General features: G+C 44.5%; 2 protein-coding genes, 1 long non-coding RNA gene and 1 pseudogene across 6 annotated transcripts; 3 read left to right on the top strand and 1 right to left on the bottom strand.

Moving 5' to 3' along the window:
- Positions 1 to 37: 37 nt before the first annotated feature.
- On the top strand, positions 38 to 8,214 carry LOC112892432 (annotated as a pseudogene).
- Positions 2,681 to 7,343, top strand: LOC112892431 (zinc finger MYM-type protein 1-like). Its single transcript, XM_025959600.1, has 4 exons — positions 2,681 to 2,710; positions 3,779 to 3,856; positions 4,737 to 4,753; positions 5,597 to 7,343. Exons 1-4 carry the CDS (start codon positions 2,681 to 2,683, stop codon positions 7,341 to 7,343), a joined length of 1,872 nt encoding a protein of 623 aa, XP_025815385.1.
- A 904-nt stretch (positions 8,215 to 9,118) lies between the features above and the next one.
- Positions 9,119 to 10,507, bottom strand: LOC112895599. 2 transcript variants are annotated; one of them, XR_003229208.1, is made up of 3 exons: positions 10,219 to 10,507; positions 9,260 to 9,405; positions 9,119 to 9,172 (listed from the first exon to the last, which is right to left on the bottom strand). It is a non-coding gene; the product is annotated as an uncharacterized LOC112895599 (long non-coding RNA). The 2 variants fall into 2 exon arrangements; XR_003229209.1 differs by having other exon boundaries at positions 10,348 to 10,507.
- Positions 10,508 to 11,506: 999 nt separating this feature from the next.
- LOC112895592 (glycosylphosphatidylinositol anchor attachment 1 protein-like) lies at positions 11,507 to 17,898 on the top strand. Of its 3 annotated transcripts, none has more exons than XM_025963559.1 (7): positions 11,507 to 11,661; positions 12,604 to 12,749; positions 12,837 to 12,928; positions 13,961 to 14,057; positions 14,434 to 15,286; positions 15,378 to 15,511; positions 16,743 to 17,898. In XM_025963559.1, exons 2-7 carry the CDS (start codon positions 12,658 to 12,660, stop codon positions 17,626 to 17,628), a joined length of 2,154 nt encoding a protein of 717 aa, XP_025819344.1. In that variant the 5' UTR covers positions 11,507 to 11,661; positions 12,604 to 12,657; the 3' UTR covers positions 17,629 to 17,898. The 3 variants fall into 3 exon arrangements, with proteins under 3 accessions (XP_025819344.1, XP_025819343.1, XP_025819345.1); XM_025963558.1 differs by having other exon boundaries at positions 11,520 to 11,790; XM_025963560.1 differs by lacking the exons at positions 11,507 to 11,661; positions 12,604 to 12,749 and adding an exon at positions 13,572 to 13,682 and having other exon boundaries at positions 12,864 to 12,928.
- Positions 17,899 to 17,960: the final 62 nt, after the last annotated feature.

Here is a 17,960-nt window from a genome sequence, read left to right as displayed (position 1 = left end):
TGCGTCCGAGTGCGAGCGTGCTGTGGTCAGGAGGGGCATGGGAATTGGGATAGGAGGGCTGGAGTGCTATGTGGGCTATGCCGTGTCCAGAAAATGTACAGATGCGTATCCGGCCCACGTATCGAATTACTCGCGATTTATTTTTTTTCGTCACAGGCTCAGGATCTGAACGCGAGCTCCCGGAGCCCTCCTCGCCCGCGCCGGCGCTCCCGGTTCCACTGCACCCGCCGGCTGCAGCGTCGCCGTGGGGGGTTGCTTGCCTTCCGGCTTCCGCCCTGTGCTGGCCCGACTGCCGTCGTTGCGCCTTCCGGAGCCGGACAGAAGCAGCTAGGAAGGGCTGTGTAGTGTGGGCCTTTGGTGGGCTTTTTCTACACCGCCGAACTTCTTCTTTGACCATTTACCTTGCCAGACCGCGATCCAAAAAGAGAAAAAAGAAAGAAAAAAAAGAAAAGAAAGAAGGAACACTCTGAAGCGAGAACCACAAACAGAGGGTGGGGGCAGAGCGTCGAGTTCTTTGACTCAAATCCCCTTCGCAAAAAGACAAAGAGGGTGCACAGGTAAAGAGAAACCACCAAGGCACCAGCTAGGGCCCGTGAGAGGGCTCCATTCACACCCACAGCCTGCTCGACCAAAAACCCCAACGCCGCCTCCTCCCCACTCACCTCCACCAACCCGCCACTCGCCCCGCCCCGCGTCGGCCGCCTCCTCCGCCCCAACCGGCCGACAAGGGCCCGTTCCCCGACCCCTACGCCCTCCTCGTCCACGACCCCATCGACCTCCTCTCCTCCCTGTGGCGCCGCGCGCTCGCGCACCCGCTCGCGTCCCCGTTCCCCAACCTCTCCGGCTACGCCTCCCGCCTCGACCTCTGGCTCCTCTCCTACCAGCGCGCATGCGCCCACGCCACGGGCACCTTCCCGCCGCGCCACGCCGTCCACCCTCCACTGCCTCCTCCGCCTCCGCGCCGCCGCGCTCCGCCGCCACCCCGCCTTCCCCTGGGGCGCCTCCACGCACCTCCTCCTCCGCTCCCCCGCCGACCCGCCCTCCACCGTCCCGATCTCCCGCCGCAAGCTCGAGGCCCGATTCGCGGACGCGCCGCCGCCGTTCCAGGACCGCGTCGTTCAGGAGCTCCTCCTCCTCCTCCTCGAGCCCGTCTTCGAGCCGCGCTTCTCCCCAAAGTCTCACGCATTCCGTCCCGGACGCGGGCCCCACTCCGCCATCCGCTCCGTCCGCACCCGCTTCGCTGCTTACCTCTGGTTCGTCTCGGCCGACCTCACCGCGGTGGTCGACGGCCTCTCGCCGGAAACCATCCTTTCATGCGTTCAGAAGGCTGTCTCCGACCGCAAGGTGCTCTCGTTGCTCAAGTCTGCCCTCAATGGCCCCGTCCGGCCAGGGTCTGTGCCGCCACCGGAGAAGGACCTCGACGGGCTGGCCAAGAAGAGGCTGAAAAGGAAGGTGCTCAGGAAGAGCAGGAAGAAGAAGGTGCTTAACGAGAATGAGCCAAAGCCTGACCCTTACTGGTTGAGGCTATTCTTTGGGTTTGCTCCTGAACAGGCGTGCCATGTGCCCAATTATGGGCATTGTGGGATCATTAGTCCTTTGCTTGCTAATGTGTGCCTTAACGAGCTGGATTGGTGGATGGAGGAGAAGATTAATGAGTACTTTTGCCCGTCCAAGCATGATTCGATTTGGAAGGAGGCGGGTGATGAGGGGTGCCACAATCCCGCTTGGCCTGAGTTTGTTCCATCAGCTGGGAAGGAGAAGACAAGGAAGATGGATTTCCTTCGATTTGGTTCTCATGTCTTGATTGGGATCAGGGGGCCGAGGGAGGATGCAGTTGAGATAAGGAGACAACTGATGGAATTTTGTGAGAGAACATTTGGTTTAAGGCCAGAGAATTCGATGGTGGAAATCGAGCACATTACAAGGGGGATTGAATTCTTGGATCATGTGATCACGCGCAGGGTCATCTACCCGACTTTGCGATATACTGCCAGTGGAGGGAACATTGTCAGTGAGAAGGGTGTCGGAACATTGTTGTCTGTAACAGCGAGCCTGCAGAGGTGCATAAGGCATTTTAGGAAGCTTGAGCTTGTAAAGGGGGACAGGGATCCTGAGCCATTGCCATGTTCACCAATGCTCTATTCTGGGCAGGCACACACTAATTCCCAGATGAACAAGTTTCTCGAGACCATGGCTGATTGGTACAGGTATGCAGATAACCGGAAGAAGATTGTAGGGTTTTGTGCTTATGTCATAAGGAGCTCACTGGCAAAGCTCTACGCAGCAAGGTATAGACTGAAGTCCCGAGCTAAGGTCTACAAGATCGCTTCACGGGATCTTAGCCGCCCTTTGAGAGAAAGCACAAGGAATGATGCGCCAGAATACTCTGATCTTTTGAGGATGGGACTAGTTGATGTTATTGAGGGTGTACAGTTTGCACGCATGTCATCAATTCCATCGTGCGACTACACACCTTTCCCTAGAAACTGGGTACGCACCATGAACTTCTATTGCAAGAGTATATTAAGCTGCAAGATCCAAAGTTCTTTTGTGAACTTCACAAGACTATCAAACGTCAGGAAATAAGTTCACCACAGGATGATGTATCAAAGATGGTGTGGTATTATAAAGTTCATGGTGTTTATGATGACAATAGATCTTTGATGAAAGCCAAGTAAAGATGAGGCGCCTTTGTGAGCTCCTAGATGAGGTCAGCTCTTCCCTGCTCTTTGCATGCAAACTTTTGTGTCGTTCTTGATGCAATGGTATATTTCGCACTAATACAAATGCAGTCAATTCTAAATCCTTCAACCCATTTTGTTATTTTATAAGCTGAACATGTGATGATAAAACAAACAAGATGGTCTTGTCTAGAAGTCTGGGATCTGTATGTGTGTGGTGTGCTGTCATTTCCCTGTTCCTCATGCATGTGCTGTGTAGGTTTCCGCTGCATTCATGTTGTCATCTATTCGTCTCATGCATGTGAACTCTCTACCACTATAACTTGTCCCGAGAGCTCCATTGATATTAGCATAACTGAAAACAATGTGCTGGAAGTGGGTACGATAATGGGCTGGGTTGAAAATACTTGGGCTGCTTGACTGCCTGAAAGTTCGGGTTTTTTTTGGAGTTCGGGTACCGGGGTTCTAAACCCGATTTACCCGTAATAATTTCGGGTTTTTCGGGCTTGGGTTTTTCGGGTTCGGAGTTTGGGTTTCGGGTAATATGCCCAGCCATAGCTGGAATGGTTTGTATTTTGTAAAAAGTTAACAGTGATTAGTACATCGCAATACACAACATGGAACAGAGTATCCTGCTCAACTGTGCTTTTTAGTTACAACAAGCTAATTTGTTTGTTCTATTCCAGTAAAACCTACTATTTGTGAGGTTTTTCATAAAATTAAGCAACCCGTTCGTAAATCCAAACAAACTTCAGATACCAACTCACAAACTTCAAACAACGCGGAGCACCTTGTGAAGTGAAAAGATGAGCTGTGATGACATGGTTTCTCTAAAAGCGCTCTGTGCTATTGTCGCGTACCTACCAAGAACAGTAGAAATTAACACCGTGTATGTGCAGCTCACCGACACCTTCACATGGGAGTAAAATGTGGTACATATGAATATCTTTATTTGTAAACCAAAGCACATACTGTACAATGACTAGCTTACAATTTGGTTCAGCATGACCCACTTTCTTGGTACATGAAGCCTCCTTATTGCAAGGACTACGATTGTTCTTTCAAAGTTAACCTGCTTAACAATCTTCTTCATGTAGGTTTTTGTGCGGACAAAGGAAAATGCTGAGAAGAAACTCACTTTGACATATGAAGAGATGGAAGCAGAACGGGAAGAGGTACTTATACTTATCTCTTATCAGCATCTTCACTATTGTGTTTGCATTTTTCTGGAATTCATTGTATGGATATGTCCCTAATGGGTCATATTTGTCCATAGTCCAGAACTTGCTATTCCTTCTTTGTTTTCTGCTGCTGATTCAGTGATTGTTGATTTGGCATATTGCGGTTTGCGGCCCTGAAAACAGCAACAGGGAGCAGTTTTAATGATTTAGAAATATAAATATTAATATGTGTGAGTGCAATATGCATTATTAAGAAAATCACACAGCAAAACTATTGAGTTCCAAATATATCATATATTATTTGAAATGCACAAAAGTTTTTGAAGAAGCAAGTCACAAAAAGCTCCTTTCAAAGGATGAAAAAAGTTCACAAGGGGCATGTAAAACACTGGCGGAGCCAGTCATCGGCCAGCCTGGGCCGCGGCCCCCCCTTGCCCTTTGCAAATTTCTATAGATATAATAAGTATGAGCAGATTTAGCCCACAAACACACACACGTAGGACGTAGCAGCAGGGGACTGCACCAGATCGTGTCCAGATCGGCCCATGAAGTAAATAAGCAGCAGCAGGCCAGCAGGCCAAGTATCACGAGATCAGCCCATGAAGCAGATAACAAGCAAGCCAGGAAACAATAGCACCCACGCGGCGGGAGTCCAGAGAGGCAGAGACGTTTTGCCTTCCATTGCAAGCTTCGCTCTGGTCGGTTCCCAAAACGCAAGCAGCACGAGCGGCGAGGGCATACGCGGAGACGCCGCCAGAGAGGCCGAAGCGGCCAGGCGCAGACCGGATTTGGCAGCTTCACTCCATCCTCGGCTGAGTCGGCTCCTTCTTCATCGCATTTGGCAGCTGTATTCTGAATTGCTGATCTAATCCAGAGGCCAGAGCTACGAAGGTACAGATAGCAGTTTAATCTAAATTTTTCTCTACTCCATTTAGATTTTTAGGGTGCCTTGTTCAGTTCCCCTGTTTCAAATTAGTATGTTTTTCTGTAGATAACAATGCATATACAACAGAAAGGAATTAATTCATTTTTCAAAAGGAAAAGGGATGAATCAAACATTGAGAATGAGCAAGTGCAAGTCCAAGTGGAAGAGCCACCTCGTGATGCTGATCAATCTCCCCTTCCCCTGATTGAGGCCGAACATCATCATAGGCAAGAGGAACAGCAGCCTATTCCTGTTTTATTTCGCGGAATTGAGTTCTTAGAGAGGGACCCTGCATTGCGTCCACAAATATGGGAGTATCCAAGCAATCAACAGAATGAAGTTCAGCGAGCATATTTGAAGTTAGGTCCGATGCAACCAAAATTGAAGAATTATAAAGCTTTTGGTCCTCAGGGACATCAACGCCGTTTCCAATACCATTGGTTCAGTGAGTTTCCATCTTGGTTAGAATATTCAGAGAGTAGTGGCAAGGCATATTGTCTTCTTTGTTTTCTCTGCAGCAAAAATATAAAGAAAAGGGGTGGTTTTGATGCCTTCACAATACAGGGATTCAACAATTGGAAAAAAGTTCATGATAGAAAAAATTGTGCATTCTTGGTTCATATAGGATCTGATCCTTGCTCGGAACACAACAACTCAGCTAAGGAATGCCAAGCTTTGTTGAATAATCTGAATCATATAGATAATATTATGGAGGTAGCAAGTAATCAAGAGAGGGAAAAAAATCGTCTACGTTTGAGAACATCAATTGCTGTTGTTAAGTGGTTGACCTTTCAAGCTTGTTCTCTTAGAGCTCATGATGAGAAACTTGAATCAAAAAATAGAGGAAATTTTATTGAATTGATTAAACTTCTTGCAGAATTTAATCCTGAAATTGCTGCCGTTGTCTTGGAAAATGCTCCTCAATGTGCCAAGTACACGTCACCTGATATTCAAAAGGAAATTTTAAGTATTTTTGCATTGAAAATCAGGAAGCATATTCGTGAAGAAATTGGTGATCAAAAGTTCTCTATTATTGTAGATGAGACATGTGACATTTCAAAGCGAGAACAAATGGCAATTGTTTTGAGATTTGTTGATATTGATGGTGTTTTACAAGAAAGATTCTTTGACTTGGTACATGTGAGGAACACAAAAGCTCTAACGCTGAAAGCGGAGATATGCTATGTATTGTCTACCTATGGTTTTGATGTGCAGAACCTTCGAGGTCAAGGTTATGATGGTGCTAGTAATATGAGGGGGGAGTTGAATGGACTGCAAGCACTTGTTCTTAAAGAATGCCCTTATGCTTATTATGTCCATTGCTATGCACATCGTTTACAACTTGCTTTGGTTGCTGCAGCAAAGGATGTTGTTCCTGTTACTCAGTTTTTTCAGAAGTTACTCTTTATTGTGAACACAGTTGACTCGTCAGCAAAGCGGCATGATGAGCTTCATGATGCCCAAGTGGTTGAACTTGCACGGTTGTTGGCTGTTGATGAGCTTGAGACAGGTCAAGGGGCAAATCAAATCCGCTCACTAAAACGTCCAGGAGACACTAGGTGGGGTTCACACTTAGGTTCAATTTCGAGCCTTATGGACATGTTTAATCCAGTAAGTACAGTTTTGCAAAATTTAGCTGCTGACTCAACAGCTGGTACAAATCGTGCTGATGGGGATACTTCTTTCAACTACATGATATCTTTTGAGTTTGTATTTATTCTATGTCTCATGAGAGAAATATTGGAGATCACCGAACAACTTGGTCAAGCTCTCCAAAAGAAATCACAGGACATAGTAAATGCTATCCGTCTTGTGCAAACAACAAAAATTCTTCTTGAGAAAATGAGATCAGATGATGGTTGGGAAACTTTTATTTGCAAGGTTATGGAGTTCTGTGTGGACCATGATATTGATATCCCGAACATGGATGAAACATACATTTTACGTGGTGGCCGTGCTCGTCGTCAACCTAATCATTTTACCACAGATCATTTCTTTAGAGTGGAGGTATTTCGGGCAACACTTGATACTCAGTTGGCTGAACTAAATCTGAAGTTTAATGAGAAGGTGATTGGTCTTTTATCCATTTGTGTCACATTGGTTCCAAAAAATGGTTTTGCATCTTTCCAATCTAGTGAGATTTGTAAGATGGTTGAGAAGTACTATCCAGCTGATTTTAACCAACAAGAAATAATTGGATTGGAGTACCAATTAAACCATTTTGTTGTGGAGGCTTCTAGAAGTGATGACCTCAAAAGAATTGCAACTTTAGCCGAGCTTTGCAAATGTCTTGTTAACACAGGACGTCATAGAGTCTTCAACTTGGTTGATCGGTTACTTCGGTTGCTTGTCACTCTTCCGGTTTCAACTGCTACTGCTGAGCGTGCTTTTTCTACCTTGAAGATCATTAAAACAAGGCTACGCAACAGAATGGAAGATGACTTTCTCGCTAATAGCATGCTAGTGAATATAGAAGCTGAAATTCTTGGGGACTACAATTATGAAGACATAATTCATGATTTTATTGATGTGAAGAAACGAAAAGTACACTTTTGAAGTTTATGTACTGCCAACTTAAAGTAAGTTCGATCTTTTGAACACTCTTTATGTATTGCTGAACAATAGTAAGCTTAATTAATATAGTGATTGTGGTTCTTGTAGCTCTATTTCTTTGCGAACTTTCTCTGTGCTCATTGTCATTGGCCCCTGCTGTTGTTTGTGTCTGGCTCCGCCACTGATGTAAAACACCATTTCTTTTTTCTTTGGTCCGCTGTAAAGACCTTTGCAACTTTTCAAAGTCTGCTAAACTGCTAAACTTCAAAATTTTACCCACTATGCATGTATATTCAAGGTATTACTGCTAACACACTTGTAGCGGCCTACATCAAGGTCATCAAGGCTGTGCATTTCAGAGCGGTGATAGGAACAATTATGATAGCTTTCATCTGTCCTGTTTTTGAATTCAATCAAATATGCTATTGGCTGCTCTTTGATTGGTTATTGTTAGTTACTGAAGATATACAAAATTCATTGGCTGCTCTCTGTTTCATGGTGTTTCATGTTTTGTTTTGAAACATTCCATACAGTGTGTAGTGAATAATTTTTTAGATTATTACTATTACTCCATAATGATTTGCTGATTGATGTTATCTAATTTAATTCTAATTACTGATTAAACTGCATATAGTTACAAGTCCGTTATGTTATATCTATGTGAGTTCTGGTTGTAGCATGTTATAATAGTGATTGGATGTTTTTCTTGTTAGAATATAGTTTTTTATGAGCTCATGACTTGGTTGAACTTTTTATTGTCTTTCTCTTTGCTTTAACAGAAGGAAAATACTCAGTTTATTAACTACTGGCTTATATATTTTTTATAGGAGGAGGTACAGGCTGACACTGAGAGTGATGATGAAGAGCAACAAATCTACAACCCTCTCAAATTGCCGATGGGTTGGGATGGCAAGCCTATCCCTATTGGTTATACAAGCTACATGGCCTTGGGCAGGTAAACTAGTCTTGTTAGTGAATATTTGGTAACCTTCTTTTTCGAGTTATTATTTTTTATAGTAGCCTTTTTCCTCTAGTAGCCACCAGTGCTCGCTTATGGAACTTTTGATCGAGTATTCACATGCCATATAAATAAAGATGTTCATCCTATATGAATGAATCAGTCATCACTTCACAACTACGAAGCCAAACATGCCATTTTTGTTGCAACAGTAATTTTCTGATCACCCTGTCAATGACTAACACTAACTTGTCAATTAGTATATTACTGTATGTTATAGGATGATTATTAAATATTTATTAAGTTTTCAGCATAATATTAATATTTGCCAGTAATCTTTGTACTGTTATTTATAAATATTTTCAACCTAATTATGTGTTTTTATACTTGCCCCAGTCTAGAGCTGCAAAATGTTCTGTTTCTAAACAAACAGGATACGAGTTTATAATGTGATACATCTAAATCATATTTTTGTGTAATCACATGCTAATGTTTGCTAGTTCATATTTCCACTTTCAAGAATGCCTTGCACTTGAACATCAAGGCATCCTTGTCTCTTTATGCAGAGCTATCTTCATTAAATTCGGTACTGTACCATTGGCATGCTTTTAACTGTTATGCTTTGATCAGGAATTGAAGTGTGAGATATGTGGAAACCACAGTTATTGGGGACGAAGGGCCTATGAGCGTCATTTCAAAGAATGGCGTTATCAGCATGGGATGCGATGCCTTGGTATCCCTAATACTAAGAATTTCAATGAAATCACATCGATCCAGGTACATCATCTCATCTTGTTGATACGAGAGGTATGTATTTTTGGCAAGTGAAGGGAGGAGGAGGAGCGCAATAATGCCCGCAGAGCAGCAAATAACACTGACCCGAAAATGGTGAAGAGTGAGATAGGGAAGAAGAACGGACTAAAGGAAGCAACTGCAACAAGAGGGAGAAATGAGGGAGAACCTGAAGAGAATGTGGTGAGATGCAAGAAATACGCCAAGGCGGACAATGAGCCGCGGCTTCGGTTGTGTCTCTTGCTTGACTAACGACTCCATGCTGTAATAGAATTCTTAAGGACTATCTTTAAATCAGATCAATTATGCATTTCTCTGCAAAATTAAATGATTATGATTAGCAGTTTGAACAGAAATGTAAAGTCAATTCTAAACTATTATCAAGCTTCCATATTGTCATACTAGAGTCCATGTGATGCCACTGGCATTCCTGGGTGAGTAGCTCTACTTCACCACGTTTTTATTAATGAAACCCAACATCCCTCTCTAGGAAACAGGGAAATGCCACAATGAAATAAATTACACGATTGGAGCTGTTTTTGTCCTGAACTATATTAGTTGAAACAGATGGAAGGTTTAGTAATATTTTCACAGCTAAACAACTTTTAATTCTGGACTAACAACAAAGCAAGTGCACAAAATGATATGCACTAACTTATCTTTCCTCAACTTTATCCATGGAAAATGCGATAATTCATGGCCAATACTCTTCAAATGTCAACAAAGGATCAATTGTAATCAAAACAAAAGAAACAATTGCTAGTAGTTGGATCCGGTGGCGGACCCAGGGTTTGAAGTTTTGAACCTATGGCATGCCTAGCCAAAAAACTCTAATATGCAATATGATGCAAATCTAATACATTATTTGGTAACACAACTACAAAACTCTCTAACAATTTGGTATACAAGTACAAAATAACCAAAGTACAATAATATAACTAAAAGTTCTAAAAAATACCTTAACTCCAACAAATAAGTTTGAAGCTTGCATAAATTATAATATTAAAAGTCGAACATAGATAATGCCTGTTGCCTATACATGAATAGAAGACCACCATACTAGTCCAGGTCTTTAACATTAAGCTTTCTCATGGCCATGAAAGTGTCAGCAATGTCATTCTAACTTACATCGAAGAAAACATCACGCTCATGCCTCAATTTTCCGAAAATGCTAACCACTAGAACTTTAACTAGTGGTTGATCTTTTAACAGAGAGGATCTCGGGGGCAAAAAGGAAATTGAGGAAATTGGGGCCACCTTCTCTGGCAAGCTCCGACCTTCTCCCAGAGAGCTCCGACGGCGGGATCTGCGGCGAGGATTTAGTTTGGGGTTAGGGGTTGGAGATTTCAGGGCTACCAGTTTAGAGGGATGGCCAGGGCGGCGGCCAGCCCGGCGGTGGCACAGCTAAGTTACACAGATACGGTCCGGCGGCGGGCGAGCGGGCGGCGGCGTGCGGCGGTGCGGGGCTGCGGGCGGCGGGCGGGCGGGGCCGCGGGGGCGGGGCTGCGGGCGGCGGGCGGCGGCGCGCGGGCGGCGCCGCGGCGGGCGGGGCTGCGGGCGGCGTGCGGGGCGCCGGGGCTGCGGGCGGCGGCCGGGCGGCGCCGCGGCGGGCGGGCGGCGGGTGGGGCTGCGGGCGGCGGCGGGCGAGCGGGCGGCGGCGGGCGGGCGGCGGCGGGCGAGCGGGCGGCGGCGGGCGAGCGGGCGGCGGCGGGCGGGCGGCGGGCGGGCGGCGGACGGTGGGGTCGTGGACTCGTGGGGAGAGTCACGGTGGGGAGCAGTCGAGCAGACTAGGGTTAGATTTTTTTTTTAATTGGGCTGGGCAGAGCCGAGGTATTGCCCGGGCAATACCGGGCAATAACGGCCCTCCGCCACTGGATACGGATACGTGTATCAGTATCGAGGCCGATACGGATACGTGTATCAGTATCGAGGCCGATACTGATACACGTATTCGTATCCAGTGGCGGAGGGCCCGTTATTGCCCGGTATTGCCCGGGCAATACCTCGGCTCTGCCCAGCCCAATTAAAAAAAAATCTAACCCTAGTCTGCTCGACTGCTCCCCACCGTGACTCTGCTCCCCACGAGTCCACGACCCCACCGTCCGCCGCCCGCCCGCCGCCCGCCCGCCGCCGCCGGCTCGCCCGCCGCCGCCCGCTCGCCCGCCGCCGCCCGCCCGCCGCCGCCCGCTCGCCCGCCGCCGCCCGCAGCCCCACCCGCCGCCCGCCCGCCGCGGCGCCGCCCGGCCGCCGCCCGCAGCCCCGGCGCCCCGCACGCCGCCCGCAGCCCCGCCCGCCGCGGCGCCGCCCGCGCGCCGCCGCCCGCAGCCCCGCCCCCGCGGCCCCGCCCGCCCGCCGCCCGCAGCCCCGCACCGCCGCACGCCGCCGCCCGCTCGCCCGCCGCCGGACCGTATCTGTGTAACATAGCTGTGCCACCGCCGGGCTGGCCGCCGCCCTGGCCATCCCTCTAAACTGGTAGCCCTGAAATCTCCAACCCCTAACCCCAAACTAAATCCTCGCCGCAGATCCCGCCGTCGGAGCTCTCTGGGAGAAGGTCGGAGCTTGCCAGAGAAGGTGGCCCCAATTTCCTCAATTTCCTTTTTGCCCCCGAGATCCTCTCTGTTAAAAGATCAACCACTAGTTAAAGTTCTAGTGGTTAGCATTTTCGGAAAATTGAGGCATGAGCGTGATGTTTTCTTCGATGTAAGTTAGAATGACATTGCTGACACTTTCATGGCCATGAGAAAGCTTAATGTTAAAGACCTGGACTAGTATGGTGGTCTTCTATTCATGTATAGGCAACAGGCATTATCTATGTTCGACTTTTAATATTATAATTTATGCAAGCTTCAAACTTATTTGTTGGAGTTAAGGTATTTTTTAGAACTTTTAGTTATATTATTGTACTTTGGTTATTTTGTACTTGTATACCAAATTGTTAGAGAGTTTTGTAGTTGTGTTACCAAATAATGTATTAGATTTGCATCATATTGCATATTAGAGTTTTTTGGCTAGGCATGCCATAGGTTCAAAACTTCAAACCCTGGGTCCGCCACCGGATCCAACTACTAGCAATTGTTTCTTTTGTTTTGATTACAATTGATCCTTTGTTGACATTTGAAGAGTATTGGCCATGAATTATCGCATTTTCCATGGATAAAGTTGAGGAAAGATAAGTTAGTGCATATCATTTTGTGCACTTGCTTTGTTGTTAGTCCAGAATTAAAAGTTGTTTAGCTGTGAAAATATTACTAAACCTTCCATCTGTTTCAACTAATATAGTTCAGGACAAAAACAGCTCCAATCGTGTAATTTATTTCATTGTGGCATTTCCCTGTTTCCTAGAGAGGGATGTTGGGTTTCATTAATAAAAACGTGGTGAAGTAGAGCTACTCACCCAGGAATGCCAGTGGCATCACATGGACTCTAGTATGACAATATGGAAGCTTGATAATAGTTTAGAATTGACTTTACATTTCTGTTCAAACTGCTAATCATAATCATTTAATTTTGCAGAGAAATGCATAATTGATCTGATTTAAAGATAGTCCTTAAGAATTCTATTACAGCATGGAGTCGTTAGTCAAGCAAGAGACACAACCGAAGCCGCGGCTCATTGTCCGCCTTGGCGTATTTCTTGCATCTCACCACATTCTCTTCAGGTTCTCCCTCATTTCTCCCTCTTGTTGCAGTTGCTTCCTTTAGTCCGTTCTTATTCCCTATCTCACTCTTCACCATTTTCGGGTCAGTGTTATTTGCTGCTCTGCGGGCATTATTGCGCTCCTCCTCCTCCCTTCACTTGCCAAAAATACATACCTCTCGGAGAATGCTCTTATACCTGGTAAGTGACCCTCTAATCTATTTTCTTTCAACTGTGATCCTATGAATGCATATCTGTTATTGCTACCACTGCTATCTCTTTTTTATGCTCTTTTCTGAGGCTCTTGGTGGGTTTCATCTGTAGGCTACCCCAACTTGTTTGGAACTAATGGCTTTGTTGTTTGTTGCTCCTACAAATGCATGTATGCCTGCTGTTGTTTGTCACCATGAAGGGTGCACCTGTCTCATGGTGTTCCGTGCTGATCTTCATATTACACGTTGTATGTAACGCCCCAGAGACCAAACGACTCAGATCCACTCACATGCTGGGTGTATCACACACTCCCACCAACCAGCTTAAGCTTCGTCCTTGCTTAATTTGAATTGGGCCATGATGTCACATTCTAGATATGGTAGATAATGTGCATTGAAATGTTCTCGGCATGCTTTGCCGAATACTTTGATTGAAGAAACATATCAGTATTGCTCAATATCCTGGTCATTGGTTGTTCGGCATAGCTTTTGGGCTCATTGAATATGCTGTATCATAGTGGGTTTTGATGTTTATTATCCCCTCGGTCTATTAATTTGTGTGTCTAATGTACAAAAGTTGCATCAATATAGATTCATTTTTGAAGGAATTTTGAAGTATGTTGATTTTGTAGCAATTGACAGTATATTGAAAGAGATATTATGGATCAGAATTCAGTTTTGAGACTTTCTCCTAAAAGCATAGGTCTTGCGTCCATGGATGAAATGAGTATTAAATTGTGAAGGTAAATTATTCACATCAGTTAGGTTTGCAGGAAAATTTATGCATTTTAATAAGCTACTATAGCAAGCTAGCATGGTGTATTTCTTATAACCACACAAGGTGAACAAATCTCGATAAATAATAATCGCATCTTCTTAGAATGAAGCCTGGGGGCGGGAGTCTCCTGCCTTGGTTGAGTTTTCGTTTTTAAATAAATAATAATGGCATGCTTTTCATTTGGAACTCCCCTTTGGGACTTCTGTGCATAAATGATCTCTAAAAATAAAGCTTTGTATGTAGGCTCTGCCACTCCACTATTTTCTACTGAAGATGCCATCGAAGCAAACAGATTTATGAAAGGAATTGAAGCTGCGGATGGGGATTCGATAGGTGGCATGTATGTTACTCTGTATAGAATTATTTTTTTCATGTGTAGCTTCCCTCACGCGTTAACATTCATCTGCATCAATGTTTGTATACAGAAGTCATATAGTTCTATTGTTTTATTAGTTCAAAATTTCAAGCCTGCTGCTGCATTCCAACTGTCTTAATAGCCAGAGATCTGATTTTTAGTTTTCATAAGAAACAAAACAAGAGTACAAGTTTGTTCTGAGTTAAGTTGACTAATTAAAGTCACATGTAAATGAAAGTGCACACTTGAAACATGTGACAACAAGTCAAGTCAAGGAGTTAATTAGTACAATCCTAGATATTGAAGAGTAAATGGATTTATCTGATTTTCCTTCAACCATATGTTTCGTTCTATGTTACAGAGATATGGCAAAATTCATTGCCAAACAAATAGAAGAACTGGGTGCAGAAGTATGTTACCATAAGTTCCTCCCTCATAGCAAGCATTTTCATCCTCTGAAGTTCTTCACCTCCATGTCAAATGACATGGCAATTCAACCTAATGGCACTGACACCAATTTTGGGATAAACACTGTTGGCATTATACGAGCTCCTCGAGGCGATGGGAAAGAAGCAATAGTGCTGGTTACTCCTTATAATTCTCAGAGAGTTCACTCAAATGAATTATTATCCCTGGCCCTTGGTTTCTCTGTGTTCTCCCTCTTAAGCCGAGCAGCATGGCTGTCCAAGGATATTGTGTGGCTATCCGCAGACTCACAGTTTGGAGAGTATGCTGCAGTCTCTGCATGGTTAAACCTGTATCATAATCCAGTATTCCCGAGTCATTCTGTGATACTAGATACCAAGATACATGGTGCAGACCATATATATGATGGCAATGCAGAAAAGGCAGAATTTGAGGCTTTCAAACGTGCTGGAACGATGGCTGCTGCTCTCATATTTAAAGTTGGTGAGACCAGGAGATATGGTGACAGAGATAGTGTTACGATGTATGCAGAGGCATCTAATGGACAAATGCCAAACCTGGACCTTCTGAATGCCGTACACTATTTAGCTGTTCATAGACAAGGTTTCCGTGTGAACATCGCGGCATTTAGTTCTTTGCTGAGCTCTGCATGGCTTAGGGTTATTGCTGATTTTTTTCATACTCTTGGGACTGTGTTAAGAAAAATAAATCCTGACTGGAAGCTTGATATTGCAGTCCCTGATTATGTGGAGGGGACTGCAAACCTAGCTAGCTCTATATACAAACAGGTAACTGGAATTAATCATTCCTATTTCGCCTTAAACAACACTTTCCTTTGTAACTCTAGAATCCCTTCTTAATGTGGTTTCTGTGATGCAGGCTATTGGAGTGCCCACAGGATCCCATGGCGCTTTCCGTGATTATCAAGTTGACGCGGTTTCGTTAGAATTTACACCAACATTCAATGTCAGGAATGAGAATGCTAAATCTTTATTTCTTCTAAGGGGGGGGAGGTATGTTCCTGCTGTGTTTCAATTTTCTTGTTCGGAGCTGCATTGTTGTTAGAACATAAGAGGTGTCTTGTGATTGTTGAGTTGTGATGAATAGTTGACTAGACAACTTTGCACAAGTGCCGTTGTGTGTGTTCGCTATCCTCACAAATCATAACAAAACATTTTGTGAGGGTTGGCAGGTTATAACTACTCCTAGGCTTGCCATTCTTGTTAAGGCTCTGTTTGGATCCTCCTCAACTAATGATTAGCTAGGTAATTGATAATAGTCTCTTTTAGCTACTAAAGATTAGCTAACTAGCTATTAACTGGGTGTGTTTGGATCCACCAACTAGTTGCTAATTATTAACATTAATAGACCATGCTACCCCTGTGTTGGAAAATTTAACAGAAGGGTCAAGGGTAATACGGTCTTTTGATGTTTTTAACTGGGATTAGCTGGGTTCAACCAGCTAATGAGATAATACTATTTCAATTAGCTGGAACATCATTAGCTAGTCCATTAGCTGACCTGTTTGGATCCATAATAGCTAAATTTAGCTAGCTAACCATTAGCTAGAGGATCCAAACAGGGCCTTAGTCTTATCGGATAACTAAGGCCATTGAACTTTGCCATGCATTTGGAGCATGCAACTGTTTGTGCCAGAACTTCACAGCAATGAGTATTATCTGCACAAGTTTGTTGTTAATGTGCGTACAGCAACTTCCGGAGTTGTATAATCTCCAAAGAACATATCGCATAACAGAAAATTGTTTTGTTTCCAACATGAGCTTGCAAGTTCTTACAGAAAAAAAAAATACTTAGATTTAGGTATTATACGTGCCTCCAGACCATTTGCAGCTGCAATATTTCATAAGAGTTTTAGCATATGTGGCCTTATCGATGACGGCACAATAGAAGTTACGTATATCAAGAATAAGTGGGAGGAATGAAAGTGTTAACATGAACTGGTAAACTTGGAGGAACACCGAACATATTGGTATTGGCCACAGTTTCTTTCATGACTAAACCCAATGAAAAATGTGTGCATGGATGGATTGGTGTTTGTTGCACTGAATTGAGCACAGGAACACTGTCTTAACTTCTGTGTTGCCACTGCGTGAAAATCTTTGCATGTTAACAGCTTTGCTTTCATTTTCTGCAAAATTTGCTCGATTTGCATTCTACAGAGCATATAGTTTGTCATGGCCATGGCAGAGGTTTTTAACATGTTTGGAAATTCCTTTGATTCAGGTTAGTTGAAGGAGTGGTGCGTTCAGTAAATAATCTGCTTGAGAAGTTCCATCAGTCCTTTTTCCTCTACTTCCTTACGGCTCCAAGCAAGTTCATTTCTGTTGGTGTGTATATGATTCCGTTTGCACTGCTTTTGGCACCCCTCCCAATAGTTGCTGCTGCTCTTGCTGATGGCAGTAAAACCATGAAAAAATTGGCAGAGAAGTCTATAGGTGACAGTAAAACAAATGGCAGCGCTGATTTTCTGCAAAGTAAGGGTGGATCATGGAAATGGCTTCAAGCTGCAAAAGTCTTGCTTGTTATCCAACTTTGGGCAGTTCTTGTTTCACTACTTCCATATTACATTACTCAGATCCCTGATGCCACACCGATACAAAGCTCAGTGATCTGGGCTATGCTTTCCATCGTCATACTGATTGCCCTTTATGTCATGTCCGGCTCGCCGTACTCAGCTGGTGTTGAATGGAAACTTCTGAAAGCTACGATGATCACTTCCATCTCCATAGGACTTGGGCTCATGTCGATCATAAATTTTGCCACAGCGCAGCTTGGGGCTCTGATAATGATCCCGATGTGTCTGTTTTCTCGGCCTCTGAAGGCACGCTCTGGGATGAATTTCCTTCCTCGTGCTGTATTGTTGGCTTCAAACATAACTCTTGCCGTGGTGGGTTTTCCTCCAGCTGCATTGTTGATTATGAAAGGGCTGTCCAAGGGGTCCTGGACGGTAGACATTGGAGAGTTCTGGGTTTGGATGGAGTTCTTGTGGGAATGGAGCAGCGCGACATATCTGTACCTGTTTCTTGTCCATCTTCCCTGCTGGCTGCTGTGCATCCATGTATTGCTGCACCCATGCAGCCAATCGGAATCGAAGATGAAGCAGGAGTAGCGTATGGTCTCTAGAATCTTTTTTCATTTTGGAATTGTAGACAACAGTGTAGAGGATATTTCTGACTTTAAGTACTTTCGATCACCCGACCATTTACTTGGTTGGCATTATTCGGAACTTATTCACGATGTATACTACCTTTTGTAAGAGCAATGGACACTTTCCGTGAAGGCTTGTAACATGTAAAAAAAGATCACGATGTACCTTTCGTAAGAGCACTGGCTGGGACAGTTTGATGCCAGATTTTTTGCGAGCTGCTGGTTTTTATCAGCTCGTGAACCTGTACTGCATCTCAGTTCAAATGCAAATGCCATATTTGACACGTGCACGTC

Source organism: Panicum hallii, chromosome 5, assembly GCF_002211085.1.
Source record: "Panicum hallii strain FIL2 chromosome 5, PHallii_v3.1, whole genome shotgun sequence".
NCBI lineage: Eukaryota > Viridiplantae > Streptophyta > Magnoliopsida > Poales > Poaceae > Panicum > Panicum hallii.
The sequence above is the reverse complement of the archived record's forward strand: the minus strand, read 5'-3'. Positions and strand labels throughout refer to the sequence as shown.